General features: G+C 51.8%; 1 protein-coding gene across 3 annotated transcripts in view; it reads left to right on the top strand.

Annotated features, from left to right (window-relative positions):
* ADAM19 (ADAM metallopeptidase domain 19) overlaps nt 1-16,560 on the top strand; it is a 58,644-nt gene that overhangs the window by 39,473 nt on the left and 2,611 nt on the right. For 2 of the 3 annotated variants that reach the window (XM_075009319.1, XM_075009318.1), the window contains exons 12-22: nt 1,531-1,708; nt 3,218-3,307; nt 6,598-6,793; nt 7,436-7,544; nt 8,792-8,996; nt 9,666-9,743; nt 10,475-10,583; nt 10,689-10,830; nt 11,253-11,337; nt 12,638-12,862; nt 16,248-16,394. In XM_075009319.1, coding sequence (XP_074865420.1) covers nt 1,531-1,708; nt 3,218-3,307; nt 6,598-6,793; nt 7,436-7,544; nt 8,792-8,996; nt 9,666-9,743; nt 10,475-10,583; nt 10,689-10,830; nt 11,253-11,337; nt 12,638-12,862; nt 16,248-16,394 — 1,564 coding nt within the window. The remainder of the gene's footprint in view (nt 1-1,530; nt 1,709-3,217; nt 3,308-6,597; nt 6,794-7,435; nt 7,545-8,791; nt 8,997-9,665; nt 9,744-10,474; nt 10,584-10,688; nt 10,831-11,252; nt 11,338-12,637; nt 12,863-16,247; nt 16,395-16,560) is intronic. The other variant, XM_075009320.1, reaches the window with a different exon arrangement.

Raw genomic sequence — 16,560 nt, 5'->3', positions numbered from 1 at the left:
GAGCAGCCAAAGTATTCCTGGGTGTGTGACTCCTGCAGCAGCAGGTCGTTGTCGATTTAGTTGCATGTGCTCTCTAGGAAGAATACCCCTCCTGGCATTGGGCACTCAGACTTGTATAACTGCGGGATCATGCGCCCACGCAATGTGGTAACCGAGGCCAAGCGATTACCCTGGGGGTCACCAAAAGGCACAGCCACAGCTTCATATTTCTAAGCCTGTCGCCTTGGGTTGTCATAGCCTGTTACGAGCTTCTTGTTTCAAACTCAGTTCCACCTAATGCCAACCCCCTGGGGATGGGCAACGGGTTAATGGCCCCAGAGCATAGGTTTGCCCTGGGAGTGGTGGTGCGGCAAATGGATCTGGTCCATGTTCCTCTGTTTCTATTTCAAGTGAGTGGTTGCAAGTCTTTCTTCCTCTTCCCCGCAGGCCTGGCCTGGCCTGGCCTGGCTGTTCCTTTTCTTTGGCAGTGCGGGAGTGCAAACCCCTGGGGGATTCCAGGAGGAGCTGTTCACGAGGAACAAGAAAGGGTTCCATGTTTCTTGAGACACACACACGATAGCTCTGCTCTCCTCCCTTGAAGCGCCACTCCTGGGTATTGCACCTCGGGTCTCCGGAACAGTTTCTATAAGTTCTTCACCTGGGCTTTGTACTAATTTAGAAACCTTAACCCACCTCCCTCCCCCTTCTTACTGAAAAGAAACAAACCCGGCCTTGGACCAGGAACATTTGAAGTGGCTTAAGTTGATGCTGAAAACCCCTTGTTTTAAAGTCATTGAATGTTCACGTGCCTGCCCGCGTCTGACATATGTCAGGCTCACGAGTACGCATGTGTACGCATATCCCCAAGAGGAAATGAAAACAGCCACGTAACAGAAAATACTTGAACCAGTTCTACTTGAATAGGGGGCTGGGACTGGGGGAAAATCCCTTTTTATCCATCAGATTGATTCAGTATTAAGACTGTAAGATTCTAAAAGTTAATACAACAATTGGGAAGAAGCCATAAGAGGTGGTTGGCAGTGCTCCCTGTAAGCTGAGCACTTGCGTGGCCACCAGGGAGAGATTCAGGTGCTGCCCAGCTGACTAGGAGAGTACCGCCAGCCAACCAGAGCCGGCAACATGTGTTTCTCCTGGTGGTGCACATTTGCATGTGCCTTGGTGCACGTAACAAAATTTGTTCCACATGGAGATGGGAAAAATTAGTGGGAACACTTGTGGTTAGGGGCATATCTCCTGGGACTGTGTATTTAGAGCCTGGGTTTTAGTCTTAATAGTTTATATTAAATCCTTGGATGGGGGGACAGCTTTTCCGGAGGAAAGGAGACATCAGAGCTGAAATCTAAACCCCTTTTCAGATGTGACCTTGACATGAGATGGAATCTGACCCTGACCACACCGGCCCTTTTCACCCTTGGCACAGCCACACCATGGGAGCAGTCATCAGAGGAGGAGCAGTTCTACCTGCGCTATGTGGCGTTCTGCCATTGATCTCCTCTAATGCGATGTTGTTCTGACCTGATCTGTGTGCAGGCACCCATTCCCCAGGGTATTCAACACCTGTAACAGGCAGGAGCTGGACAGGTACCTGCAGTCCGGCGGAGGAATATGTCTCTCCAACATGCCTGACCCCAGTACTCTGTATGGAGGGAAGAGGTGCGGAAACGGTTACCTGGAAGATGGGGAGGAGTGTGACTGCGGAGAGGCGGAGGTAATTCTCATTGAGAGCTAACCGTGTGCAGTGGAGGCAGGAAAAACTGACCCAAGCACTAACTCCCAAAACGTCCACGCGCCAATGATACGTGCATGGCTTTTCCAGGGGCAGGAGACAGGCACTGGGAGGTACGGTTACCGTGGGTGCAATGTCATCAGCTTGTAAAGCTCTTTCAGGATGAGATCTTGTCTAACTATATGGACAGCACTGAACGCTGCACGTCCCTAATCCTGACCTCTGAGGCGGGAGGCTGTCATGCAAATACTAATGGTAACATGCCTGTGTGACATGCTAGTTACATGGGTCACATTCCCTTCTCGTGGCTGGTGCACAGGAAGGAACAGAGGCTACTGCTGATACCAGCTAATGGATTAACACCTTTAGCACAGGTGACAGGAGTCTGTGCTTTAGATGCTGAAGATTTTAGGATTACACCGTGCTGAGGACATTCAGCACAGCTTTAGCAGAAGGCAAGTGCAGGGACACTGGGAGAGCATGCAAGCTATTTTCATGCTGGATGCCTGTATCTTTAGGAGCTATTTAAGCAAAAGCACTTACCACCGAATGCATTTTGAAAATCAGCACAGAACGATTAGTCTGGTTCAAAAGAAACAAAGGGCATAAAATGGGGAGAGCGTTTGCCTCAGCGAAAGGATGGGAGTTCTCAGTGTGGTGAAGCCCTTTAATTTACAGGACAAAGCACTGGCCCAGCTTCTATGCAGGCTCTGCCAGTGGTCTGCTGACAAACCTTGTGCAAATCACAGTGCCATAGTGTGCCTCAGTTTCCCAACCTGTAAAATGGGGATAATGAAGTTGCTTGAGTGCTTGAGATCCGCCGCCGAGATGTGCTATTAAGAGCTCGGTCGGCATACTCTAGTTGCCATCTTACTGCAATTACTTTACCAGTGGGTAGGCTGAACACACTACAAAACTTGCCTGGAGCCCTGGATTTCAGAGAGTCCAGTGGCCTCTGCTGTGACCTTATGCATAGACGGAGCAAGTCCTCTGCAAGATTCAAAACCAGAAGTAGGCTCAGTTTTGAAGCCTCCCTGAAGTTCAGGGATCTGAATGTGTGATTGACTTGGACCCTGCTCCAAACCACATGAAGGAGGGTGGAGGACTCACTGACCTTTTTGGCATTGAAATTTGCCAAATTTGCTCGCTGTAATTGTGGGCAACTTCCTCTCTGAGCATGCCAGGTCCCCTCCCTTTTTTCATTTTGTGCCTTTCTGTGTTGTCCTCTCTGTGATGAACCAGGATGAGAGGGAACCCTCTGGGGCTAGCAGCTCAGAGCCCCCAGGTGAAATGCACACGGCACAGTCTAACACTCCATTCATTTGGAGGGGTATCAACACCATCCTACTGCCAGGGCATGCATGCGTCTTAGCAGCAGTATGGCAGCTGCAAGGCAAGTGTATCAACAAGAATGGGGTAACGCCTGACATGGATGTGTTCTGCTCAGACCATCAACCTCATCCCCCACCATCTCTTGTTCCTCTCTCTCAGGAGTGCACGAATCCCTGCTGCAATGCCATCACCTGCTCCCTGAAGCCTGGGGCTGAGTGTGCTCATGGAAGCTGCTGTCACCAGTGCAAGGTTGGGCCTGTTGCGCCTTCCCGGTACTAGCAAAGACAAGAGAAGTGGCTCAGGGACCCGTTAGAATGATGCGGGGGGTGGGGGGATGGCTGAGGGGAAACTGATGGAGACAGGAGCATGGGCCTGCAAATGTACAGCTCGGCTCCTCTCTCCAGTGATGGATGTAACTTACAGGGTCCTGAACGCTGGTTGGATTCTCCACCTCACGCAAGTGTATCCTCTTTATGCCTCCGTGTTTCATTTGCCCCTCTGCTGTGATTTCTCTCTTCTTGGAAACAGCTTGTACGTGAGATGCACCGTTTAGATACATTTGCATTCTCCTGTATCTCCCCATTCTGTCCAAAGGCAAGAGGTACCCTGGGATGAGCACCAGGCAAAGAGCTACAGCTGATAGATCCCTGCTGTTAGTTCACCAAGGCCCCAGGATGCTGGCCAGGCTCTGGGGAGACATTTTCACATGGGTACCAGCAGCCAGGGTTCCCTCTAGTTTTAATTATCCATTGGGCAGCATAAATTTTATAATGTGCACCAAGGCACGTGCCGCTGTGCACCACCAGAAGAAACACCTGCTGCCAGCCAGGGGTGGCTGTGGGCGCTCTGCAAACCGGATGGGCAATGCCTGGATCTCTCTTAGGCAGCTTCCCAAGTGCTAAATTTACAGGGAGACGCTTCCAGCAGTGCTCTGATTTGGGGGCAAATGGTAGGATGTAGAAATCTAACCACCTGCTCTCAGGAGTGAGACATCTGCATTTGTACCAGCGTTGCTCACTGCCTGTCATGGACTCCAGGCACAAAGGCGCAGAGGCTGTCTTCGACTCTGTGGCTTTATACATATTGCTTTGAGAAATACAGAGGAAGAGGAGGGGAAAAAAACAAAAACAAAACACCTTTCTGCAGGGCTCCCAATGCCCTGAGCTTCTCAGCACTGTAGGCCAAAGATCTTCAAAAGTGGTGTATGTTTTGTGGGATCCATTAAAGGGGTGGATTTTCACAGTCTGGATGCTCAGAACTGCCCTCCGGGTATCTAATGATGAGTCCCCAACAATGGAGGCAGCCAAAATGTCTGTTCATCTTTGCAATCCTTTGCTGTTGAAATGAGTAGGATTGCTGTATGTGACGTAGGTTAATTCAGCAGGAAGTGTGTGATCGCCTTGTATGTAGTAGCAGTGGATTATAGTCCCTGCTGTCATTTCAAACACAAGGCCAATTGGATACAGATCCTGGGAGGTTGTTACTACTGCAGCTTGTTTTAGGAGCAGTGCCATGAACACTGCCGGCTTTTGCAAGATAAAAAATGTGGGCAGGGGAGAAGCCAGTTTCCTCCTCTTCTCTTCCACCTCTGGTCTCCTGGGGAAACCAGCGCCACATGTTTTGGCTTCCACTGGTATCAGGCTGTGATTAGGAGGGGTTAAACTGCATCATAGGACAAGCTTCTGTTTCTAAGAAGGCAGCTGGCCCAGCGTGTCAGTTCCCTGGTTGATTATGTTGCCAGTTGGTTGACTGTTTTTGGGTTCTGCCTCTTTGGTTGCCGAAAGAGTGAAATTGTATCCAAGGAGAACCCTGCACATGGGAACAAGGAGCATTTTCCTTCTGTGTTTCCCTTTAAACTTCTCGTGAATAATTTAAGTCCCCAAGCACAGCAGCTAGCTGGAGTAACTCCAGGCTGCAGGGCGTGTGCACTGGAGGTCAGGATCTCACTTTACATCTCAATTTCCCCAGGAAAGCCTGGTCAAAATAGACTGGTTGTTTTAACTCCTGACGAGCCTGGGTGTAGAGGTCTTGAGTTCTGCCAACAGTGGTCTTGCCTGGCTCAGTGGATATAAATTCTATTGCTGGGCATCATTAGGTTCAACTCCGTGAGTGCGGCGAGGGTCTGAGCTGTGTGTTAATATATGAATACCCGTTGAGCAGAGGAACGATCTGCCAACTCCTTTCAAACTCTGTGGGTGTCTTGTGAGATCTTGAGGGAGCACGTTTCTGGTTCTGGATCCCGACGTTCCAAGCTTAAAGCCCCACGGCTGTCTCTGGACAAGTGCCTGCAGATGATAATTCTCACCAGGGCTTTTTTTCCTGCTGGTATGGACCAGTACACTGTACCAGCACCTTGGCAGCCTCAGCCGGGATCCCTGGAGAGGTGGCAAAGAGACCCTGCCAGCCCCACGGCTGGGAGCCAGATGGGGCGCAGACGCCCACGGGTAGCTCCAGCCCCGGGGACCTGCCAGGGACAAGGGTCCCCTGTGACAGGTAGCCAGCAGGGGCACGGAGCCCCACTGACACCCCCAGCAAAAATCCCACTGACTTGTATGTGTGCGGTTGCCCTGCCCTGACAACATGCCCACGGTAACCTCCTCTGGGCTGCATGTTGCTCACCACGTTTCAGTGACTCCTTCCGGGTTCCCAGCCATTCCGGTAGAGAGGACAGATATTCACTGCCTCAGCGAATGGTACTTTGCCCTTCTCATTCAGCTGTTGCTTGGATGATAGCGGGCTGCAGATGGAGAGGGGGAGGAGAGGGCTAGGCACATTGATGAGGGGCGGCTCGATTAGACAATTTGTATTTTGGGGCTTTTTAAAATTTTTTTGCCACAGAGAATCAAAGGCCTGGTGCAGGTAGGTGAGAAGTAAAGCCATTGCACCCCCAGGTTTTGCACCTAGCTTCCCCAGGAATCAGCCTCCAAGAGGCCTCTTTGGGGTCCCACCAGCCCTACTGTCTTCATCACCCCCTGGGATCCCCCCAGCCCCATGGGCTCTGCAGCCTGCTGCCCCCAGGGTGCAGCCACCTCCAGCTGTGGTGTTAGGTTGCAGCTCTCCCAGATCAGGCCCCATTTGTGGCAAGGGCATCTGGTCCAAGTGATCTGGGAGCATTGGCAACCCTAGTTTTGCCCTCACCCTGCGGTGGTGAGGGCTGCAAACAGGTGTAGGAGGCTGCAGCTGGTGAAGCTGACAGCCACCATGAGCTCCAGGGCAAAGTGGGTGGGGCCAAGGGTGGAGGGGCGAGGCCTAGGGAAGTCGCACTGAGCCCTGCTGGGACCACGATGTGGGGTCCCGCACAGCTGTGCGGAGCTTCAGAGCAGCGCTACAGGCACTTCAGAGGGGCCCAGAGCTTTGGCTGCCAAGGTAGCAAAGGTAGTGGTGGCTGGTGCTCCAGGCCTCTTAAATGGCCAGGCCCTGGGGCAACTGCCCCCTTGGCTTGCCTCCCCTGTCTGTGGGCCTGGCTGCAGACCTCCTCCCAGCAGTAGTTCCAGTGCCACTGAAGTAATCATTGATTTATTTCCCCTCCGTCTCTTTAGCTGAGGCCTCCAGGAACCCTCTGCAGGGAGACCTCTGGAGCCTGTGACCTGCCAGAACACTGCACCGGCAAGTCAGCATTCTGCCCCGCCAACTTCTACCAACTGGACGGCACGCCGTGTGCAGGAGGGGGGGCGTACTGCTACGTTGGCATGTGTCTCACCTACAAGCAGCAGTGTGAGGAGCTCTGGGGGCCTGGTAAGGAGAGGGTCTTACAGAGAAATAGGCTCCTGGCTGAGACGGTCTTTGCAAGATGGATCATCTGCTTTAGATTATTATTGCTGCCATGAGACGGACAAAGGGCGGGAGGGGAATCCAAGGCGCAAGGAGCTCATCCAACATGCTCAAGGTCACTCCAGGAATTGGGCTGAGATCTCCTGACTTGTAGGCCAGACCACACTATTTCCCATAACTGTCTCCAGACTACTGCAAGGGCAGCACACGGTAGCTTTTACTGCCTCTGCCTGGTTGGACCCATTTTCAGGTACGCAGAGAACATGTAGATTTCCTTGGTGACAGACTATGACCTCCCAAGCACAGACTTGTGCTGGCACCATGTGACCCAGGAGAAGCCTGTTGGGGTTGGAGGAAGTCCAGATGTAAACCCAAGTACTGGTACAAATGATACCAATGACAGCCAGCCGGAGAAATCCAGCTGTGCCCAACACTGCGTCCGTTCGTCACGCCTCTGGAGGGCTGTCAGCCAGCAATGTTCTGTTCCTGAGAACTAGTCCCAGGTTTTGGTGCATCAGCTTGTCAGGGGAAAGAGTGAAAAAGTGCTGGGTCTGAGGAAGCCGCCACCTTCCCCAAGCGCCAGTCACAGCCATCTCTCCTATGCAGGAGCGAGGCCCGCACCTGACCTGTGCTTTGAGAAGGTGAATGCTGCTGGCGACACCTACGGGAACTGTGGCAAGGAGCCCTCTGGCACATACAGGAAGTGTGAGACAAGGTAAAAGGCAGAATGGCAGCTCCTAGCCACTAGTAAGGATGTGCGGTCTCCAGATCCTGTGAAGATAAGGGCCACCAGAGCAATGTTCCCTCTAATCTTGTCCATCCATGTGTGGAATAAATTTTGTGCACTGAGGCATGTGATTGTGCACCACCCAAAGAAATGCAACCTCGCTGTGGCACTCGGCTAAGCAGCCGGGCGGAAGTGGAATTGCTTCTGCGCACAGCTTACGGGGGACACAGCAACAGAATAAAGCAAGCTACCCTCTGGTGGTATTAATTCCCCCTCCCTGCCATCAGACTGCCCATATCCCAGTTAGAACTGGGTGTTTCTTTATGATAGTTCAGGAGTGGGCAATGATTTTTGAATGGGGGGGGGGCCTATGCCAAAAATTTGGGAAGTGGTCAAGGGCCGCCTGCTTCCATGATGTTAATGGAGGAGGAGCTGGGTCTGGGATGGAGGCTGGATGCAGAAGGGAGCTGTAAATTGACCAGTGGGAGCAGAGATATTTTGCAAGGGGTTGAGAGCAGCACACAAAGGCTCTCCTGCCTGGTGTCTGGCACAGAGAACTACAGAAAGCCGCTCAACCAAGCAGCTGACTGTTCTGTGCCTGAGGAGTCTGCCGGCCAGAGGCAGCTGCTTGGTGGGCTGGATGCAGCCTGTGGGCCGCATTTTGCCCTCCCCTGCGATAGTAGCATTGATATCTGCTTGGGCTGCTTGAAATTTCTCAAACATAAAGATGTTAATAACCCCCTGTATTTTAAAGGAAAGGGGTCAGATTTCTGCAATTCCCCCACTTCTCAAACAGCTGCCGAGTTTTTTTTTTTAATTCCAACAATAAACCAGGGAGGAAATTTTTGAAAACATTTTGCAAAGTGTCATTTCCTGTCCTTCAGCCAGGCCCAATATTTATAATGGGCCCTGTTCCTCTCCATGGCCGTCCATTCAGACTGACTGTTCCTAGCATGTGGTGGCCACAGGGCCCCACGCTCGGTGGCCTGTTTAGGACACAGGCTGGGTTTGGCTTACCCCCGTATGGAGCAGAAATGGTGGCCACTGGCAAAACCTGTGTCCTTAGAACTGTTCCTTGAGTAGGCTCTCCAGGGCTGATGCCACCGAAGCAGCAGATGTTATTGTCTTGATGTAAGTGCAGGAAGTGGTCAGGGCTCCCTCAGATCAGTTCATTTTCATGTGCATTTTCTGAATTTTGTGGGGCACGATGCAACCCACGTCCCTGTTTCCAACAGAGACGCTAAATGCGGCAAGATCCAGTGCCAGAGCTCTGCTTCCAAACCATTGGAGACCCGAGCGGTTTCGATTGACACAACCATCCTGGTGGAGGGCCGGCCAACCACGTGCCGGGGGACGCACGTGTACGGTGCTGAAGAGAGCGAAGGGGATATGCTAGACCCTGGCCTGGTGATGACGGGAACTAAGTGTGGCAGCAATCACGTAGGTGCTGACGTGTACTGCGATGTCGTTGGATGGGTCTGGCCGTGGCTTTGCCAGCTGCAGAACGTTCAGTGCTTATTAAACAATTTGCACCTGATGTTTCATGCCTTGCTAGGGAATTGTTACAGGGGCACCTTCATACCGCACTGCTTCTGCAGGCCTGCTGAGGCATAGCACCATCTCCCTGTGGCAGGTTCCCTGCTATACCAGGGACTGGACATGGGGACTGAGGAGGTCCCACCCAGTTGTATGTTTTTAATGGTTCCCTCTCTGCACTGATACCAGAGGGCCATGCCTTAGGTCATTGCCAGGTGAACAGAGGGGGTCCATGTTAGACCTGGGTGGCCTAGAACAATGGAGTGCCAGGCTAGGAGCTAAAACAAGCTCTTCTGCAGTCCATTGGTGTCTTCACTTCCATTTCTCCCTCCTGTGTCTGGAGTTCCATTCACCGGAGCGAGCGTGGGGATGGACAGTTGCTTGCGAACCACCTGAACGTCTCTGTTGGCCATGGCTTCGGTTCTGATATGGTTGCAAATTGTTATCTGTACTCTGGTAACCCCCAGGAGTCACAGCCAGAACCACCCGGTGCCAGGTACTGTACAAACATGGCACAGTGAGAGGGTCCGTCACCCAAAGGGCTGACAGGGTGTTTGGTTCGTGTTCCCACAGGTTTGCTTTGAGGGACACTGCAGGAACACCTCCCTCTTTGACTTTGAAGGCTGTAGGAAGAAGTGCCATGGCCGGGGAGTGAGTCTTTCTGTGTTCTCTCCATTTCAGGCTGGGGTGGGGGCAAGACGCTGTGAATTTGTGCGGGGTATTTTGTGGAGCTATTTGGGCTCATTTCTGGTGGGGCCGTTCTTACCCCCACACAACAGTATGCAGCTGCATAGGGCATCTGAAAATTTGGGGCACTGCTGGGTCTTAATATCCACCCGCTTCCAAGCCCAGTTCTGTGGCTGCTGCAGCCTGCTGAGTCTTCCTCCAGAGACGAGCCAGTTCACTTAAAAGTGACAGAGCCGTCTAGAAGACCTGGGGCAGAGCACTGTACCTCTGGAAGAGTCATTCCAGTGGCAGTGAAGCCCATTATCTAGGTATACTGCCAGTTTCTCAATTGCCTGTGTTGGTCGACAGGATCATAATTAAACGTGATAAAACTGTATCTTTAAAAATCGCCCCTCCATGGTAGGCTGCCATTGGGCATAGGGGCCCCAATGTAATAGTTCAGTGTAGGGCCCTTTAAATCCTAAGGACGACCCTACATTCTAAGGTCACATTCACACAAGCTCCTCTGGTCTCTCACTTCTTAATCAGACACCCACTCGAGTGACCGGGCACCTAAGTCCTAATGTGCGGCTTTGAAAATCTCAGACGTGCAGCTCATGTGAGGGGCCGGAGGCTGCTGTTTGGTTGGTTGCTGTGCGTGTATACTAGCAGAGCTGAGCAGCTGCCAATAAAATCCCTCACTGTTCCCGAAACAGGTCTGCAACAACAACAAGAACTGCCATTGCAATTCCGGATGGGCCCCCCCGTTTTGCAGCAAGCCTGGGAATGGAGGCAGCCTGGACAGTGGGCCCGTGCCCCAAGAAAGTGGGTGTGACTCATTTTCTCTCTCTGGCCCCTAGGAAAGCAGTGGGGATTGGTTGCGGGAGGAAGATCCTTATACAAGGTTTGACTCTGCTTTCTTGCTCTCAGGCCTGGTTCCAGTCATTGTAGGAGTCCTGGTTTTCATCTTGCTTTTGACCGGAATAGCAGCTGTGTTTTGCTATAAATGGAGGGACAGACTCAGGCCTCTGAAACAGACCATCATCTCGTCAAAGAAGAGCCAAGAGTTGGGGTAATGTTCAGAATTGTTCTTTGCCCTTCTCTGTCCCAGACCTTTCTGGTTTCAGAGAGAAGGGAAATCCCAGCTGACTCCTCTACCTAATTATCTGCCTCACTGTCAAGTACCAAAGAAGGTTTGTGCCATGAAGAGCACTCAATGGACTGAACTTTGACCCTTCCTTTTGGGGAATAGGCATGTTCCCATTGGCTAATGTGTTGGCCATGCAGCCGCTAACGTTTGTGGCTGTCAGGATGGCAGTTTGGGTAGTAAAGCTTAGTCACCAAAGGGAGCCAGGGTTGAACAGGCTGTTCGGGCTGGTCACCATTTTCAAATTCCGCTTAAACTTTTTGTTGGAATTTAGGCAATGGAAAACAGAGAAAAGCGCATTAAGGAAACAATTCCCGTTCTTCCCTTTTCTCTCCCTGATCACCCAGCAGTGCCACCTTTCCTCATCACTATGGTGCGAATGGCCATGCAAATCCAGCCTTCAAGCTGCAAAACCCTCCGGAACAGAGAAAGGTAAAGACAAAAGCACCAGAAACCTACTTGGAGGCAGAGTTCAGTACCTGAGTCTCGTTCTGTCTCCACGTCCTTCTGGGGTCTGTTAGCAGGGGTGTTGTAAGAAGGACACAAGAAGTAACTGCTCTGTTCAACTCTGCACTGATTTGGCCTCAGCTGGAGTATTGTGTCTAGCTGGTGTCACATTTCAGAAAAGATGTGCAGAAAGTCCAGAAAGCAAGAAAAATTATGAACCATCTAGAGAACGTGGCTTGAGCAGTGTTCCCTCTAATCTTTCCATCCATGGGTGGAATAAATTTTGTTACATGCAGCAAGGTAAGTACGGATGTGCACCATCCATAGAAATACATGGTGCCCACTTCAGGCGGCTGCGGGTGCTCTGCTAATCAGCTGGGCGGCACCAGAATCTCTCTTGGGCGGCTGCCCAAGTGCTCAGCTTACAGGGAGCACTGCCTGTGAGTGAAGGCTGCAGTAAGTAGGCTTGTTTAGCGTGGCAAAGAGCAGCCTGGGGGAGCGGCTCAGCACTGCCCTGCATGCTGTGTCTGAGTGCTGCTGACAGGAGAAGCGGCATTAGGGTGGGGTTTGTGCACAGAGAGGCAGAGCAACGCTCTGCCCCACGGGGGAGGACCCAGCCCACTCAGCGCTGCCCTGCGTCCCTCCGTGCTGCTCTGAGTGCAGCCGCCAGGATCCTCTACTCTCCTGCCCAGCATGAGGACTCTGTTACCCAGAATATTTGATTATTTGGCAACCTCCCATCCCGTGGATGCCAGATATCAGAGTATACTGTATGGTGTAAACCTCCTCCTGTAGACTAGGTTAAAGACAAAATGATTTAAAATAATCAACATTTGCTAAACCCCCATAGTCATCAGCCACGTCTATGTTTTCACTACATGGGAGATCGACCCGGTCAGGTTCTATCTTCCAGGGTTCAGTTTTGCACGCCTGGTGGGGACACACAAAATCAAACTATCTGGGGTCGACCCCCCTGCTCCTCAGTCTCGGGAAGATTAAGGGAGATCAATGGGAGAGTTTCTCCCATCGACCTCCTTCAGTGGGGACAGCCAGGTAAGTCGATTGTAGCTAAGTCAATTCCAGTTACGCAATTGCTGTGGCTGGAATTGCGTATCTACAGTCGACTTTAAGGTCTAGTGTACACCTGGCCAGAGTTATTTGGTCAGCTTATGATGCTGTAGGTCAGCACTTTCTGCTAGAAGGCCTCATGGAAGAAACACTGAGTACAGAAGGTGATATGTCTGCTACGGGAATAATGCCTGGTATTTGTGTGACTTGTGTGCAGGCTACCTACACCTCTGAAATCCCACCAAAGCCTGCCGTGCTTCACCCCCAACCAGCGCCAGAGCTCGTAACTAATATCCAGCCACCAGCTGCTTTCCAAGCTGGCCACGGAATCCACCCCAGGAAATCCTCTGGTCCGGTGCCTCAGGTAGATAGGCTTCCCAGTGACCCTGCAAGACGAATTCCTCCAAGCAGACCAGCACCCCCTGCTCCAAAACTCCTGCAGGTAATGGACTAACATTGTAATTTGCCATCTGTCTGTCACTGCATTTGGAACATGCCACCGGTTCTGAGCAAGCGTGTTGGAGTCATGTGATGGATCGTTTGGCTCACCTTAGTGATGACTTTCCCCTATCTGTGCTCCCTTTGGTGTGGGCTGCTCCTGAGCCCAAACTGCACGCATAAGGGTGTTTGCTTCTCATTGAGCCTCTGAGCCCCATCAGGGACTCACTCAGGAAGGTTTCAGTCAAACCTCCTGAGATCAAATGTCAGGGAGTGAGTTCCCTTGTGTTCCCTCATCCTGCAGGACAGGTCTGTCTGCTCCAGGGGAGAGGTTAGCAAAGATGCTCCTGCTGCCCCAGGTGACACCTGATAATGTCCCTTTGTTGGGTGATGTTCAATGGTCATTCTTACTGAGCTCTGTCAGTCCTCTTGCTGCCTCTGTTGCCGAATCCCTCTGGGTGCAAAGATACTATTAGCTGGTATCAGGCAACAGCATTTCCTTCAGCAGGGGCACCGAGTCTTCATGTGACTGAGCTCACACTGGGTATGTCTACACAGCAGCTAGATGCCCACAGCTGTCCCATGCTGCGGGACTCGGGTGGCAAACTGATCTTGGAGATCCTTCTGCCATGCCAAGTCCCACAGCTGCCCTGCAGCTGCTGTTTTTTCTTTGGTGTGCAGAAGGACCCGCGGACTGTTTGCCAGGAGGCCCGAGGCCACACCCATTCTGTGTTAAAGAAGCAGATTGCAACCACTCGGGACTTTCATAGCGTTATTGCCTGCAGAGACTACAACCCCCAGCATGCACTTAGCAACCAATCATAGACCCCTCCATGCAATAGTCCATCTTGAGCCTGTCCTCTCCGGGAGCATTACCTGGAGGTGTGTCCCTCAGGTTGCAGTGTAGCCCTGGGTGGCTGCATGTTGGCCATGTTCAGTTATACGTTAGGTTGCTCCATGTCTGTCAGGCCTTGTGTAGCATGTAATTGATTTCCTTCATTCAAGTCAGCATACAACCCTCACTAACCCGCTCACAATAGCTTGACAGAATCAGGAAAGATGCATGTGGCAGAGGCTATGTCACAGAAATTTGGCTTTTGATAGCGGTCTCCAAAGCACATCGCGCAGAAATAAGGGAAAAAAAACAACTCAGAATAACACAGGATTTCAGGGACTGGGACTTGTTTCTAGCTCTATTGTTCCTGTGGGGCATTCTGCAATAAGGCCATGTGCGGGCAAAAATACAAACAAAAGCAGGAAGTGACCGCTGATCAATAATGAGAAAATATCCCTTGTGGCCATTCGTTGGCAGATTTCCTGCGGATACACGTTGCTTCTCAGTGACAACGAGATACGCTGTGCCGCTGAGGTTGTAGCAGCCAGCCAGCCAGACCAACCGCAGAGGACCGCTTTTGCTGAGGGTTCAGGAAGGAAGTTCTCTTATCTTGTGATTGGATGAGGGCTGCAGAGCTTGGAGGATACATGAAAAATGATTCATTTCTCTGCCGTCCCCCATATCGGTGTCTTTCCTAGGGATCCACAGTATATGTGCACTTGCTGTACCTATAAGGACTATCCGGACACTAGTGTTGGTAGCCTGCACTGGAGGAGTCAGAGATTTCCACTTGAACAGGACTCGGTGGTTTTGCAATGATAAAGACCCAGGCATTAGCTGATGTGAATCACCATGTGTTGCTTCCCTTGGAGTTCAGCTGGGATTTTTGGGCATTGTCCAGAGTGGAAAGGCAGACTTGTTTATTACAGCAGCACTGCAGCACAGTGGATAACCGTGGCATCTAAGCCCGGCCGTGCGCTCAGGCCCTCTGTGGGTGATGCGACTGCGAGTCATTTGCGTTGTGTTGATTGTGGGTATGAGAACAGAAAATGTAATGCTGAGAATATCCCCTCATGAGCAGCTGCAGGACAGGAGCTGGTATTCTGGTGGTATTTAAAATTCAGTTGTAATGAGATGCGTGTGTGTGTGTGTATTTTATTTTGTGTGTGTTTGTGTGTGCGTGCGCACACGTGCAACATGGGCCACTGGCCAGTTCAAACTAGTGCAAATGGTGGATTCTCTGTCATCTGACACCTTTAAATCCAGGATCTGCAGGTGCCAGTAACTCAGCCAGAGGTTAGGGACAATGCTCCCTGTGAGCTGAGTGCTTGGGTGGCCATCCAGGAGAGATTCATATGCCACCCAGCTGATTAACAGAGGGCCCGCAGCTTCTCAGTGCTGGTAGCATGGTTCTATTTGTGCAGCACAGCTGCACATTTCAGCGCACACAAAATTTATTCTGCCACCAGTGAAAAAAAATTTGTGGACACACTGGATGGGGTCTGTTATATGAGGGGGTGGGTGAGGCTCTGACGTACGCGCGGGGGCAGGAGCCCAGGTTAGTTGGTTGTGATGGTCCCTTCTGACCTGAAAGCCCAAGTATTGGACTGCGACTTCCCTGTCCAAATCAGCGCTCAGGGGATGGTGCAGTTTAACAGCTATGGAGGCAGAAGTCCTTTGGTTAGGCAGAATAGGTAGAGAGCATGGGCAGCTACCTGTGCCGTCTCTCTGATTCCAGGGGAGACAACCATTGTCTCCCCACGTCCATTCAGTCCTCAGCTTCAATGCTGAGCCCACCGGTGGGGTGGTGGAGGGTCATGCTGTGCTGTGGACCACTGTCAAATAGCTATTGGCCTGGGCCAGCCTGTTTCACACTGACCACCAAAGCACTCTTAGATAGTATGCTCATCAGTCAGCAGCCACCTGGGCCAGCTCCAAGCCTGTGACCTAGAGATGGGCAGCTCCATGTCCCACTGCCCAGCCCCTCTGCCAGCTCGTCCCCCTCCACTGTGACCTCAGGCAGCCCTGAGTGCAGGTGACAGGTGAGTGGCTCACCAATCTCTTCTTCAGAGCAATGCTTGATACTGTCCCTGAGGTCTAAAGCAGACACCTCTGAGACACAGCCCATCTGCCAGTCATATATTATGGCTAACAAGGCGCCTGGGGGGATATTGGATTCAGAAGCCTACTTAAGTGCCTTTCAGTAACAGCCCTGGCAGTTGGTGTGAGCCAGGAAAGTGACCAGATGCTCAGGAGCTCTTAGCTAATGGCTCCCCAGGCTTTGTGATGAGGAGGAAGAAAAATGGGCGCAGGACAGCGTGGGCAAAACCACCTGCCATGATGTTTTCAGAGCTCCTGAGCTGCAGCTGGCCTGTGTGCCAAAGACCCGTGTGAGGGCCGGCCACGGGCTTCTGCTCAGGCAGTACAAGGGGTCTGCAGCTCTCAGAAACTGCCGTCGTGAATGAAAATTGCCAGGAAATTGGGGATCTTGTAGACTTGACCATGGAGGTGTCCTTCTTGACAGTGAATTCAAAGCTCTTTGTTTCTCGCTTAGGAGCCTACTAGACCTCGCCCACCACAGAAAGCTTTGCCGGCTAACCCCATCCCTGCCAGAGACAGGGCCGTGCCAAGGGTGAACACCACAACTCTGCCACCACCTACTGCTGCAAGGAGCCCAGGACAACACCAGCCACTGGCAAAGGTAGGGCTTGTTTACGCAATGACACAGAGGAGAGCAGCGTGGCTGTTCCAGTGATACAATCACCTTGCTCATAAAATACACATTCCCCCACGAGAAAGGCAACAAGGTTTTTTTATCACCAAACTATTTCCCTAGACTGGTTTATTATGGCTGGCTTGTTTATGAG

Source organism: Carettochelys insculpta, chromosome 15, assembly GCF_033958435.1.
Source record: "Carettochelys insculpta isolate YL-2023 chromosome 15, ASM3395843v1, whole genome shotgun sequence".
Taxonomy (NCBI): domain Eukaryota; kingdom Metazoa; phylum Chordata; order Testudines; family Carettochelyidae; genus Carettochelys; species Carettochelys insculpta.
This window is presented reverse-complemented; position numbering and strand designations above follow the sequence as displayed.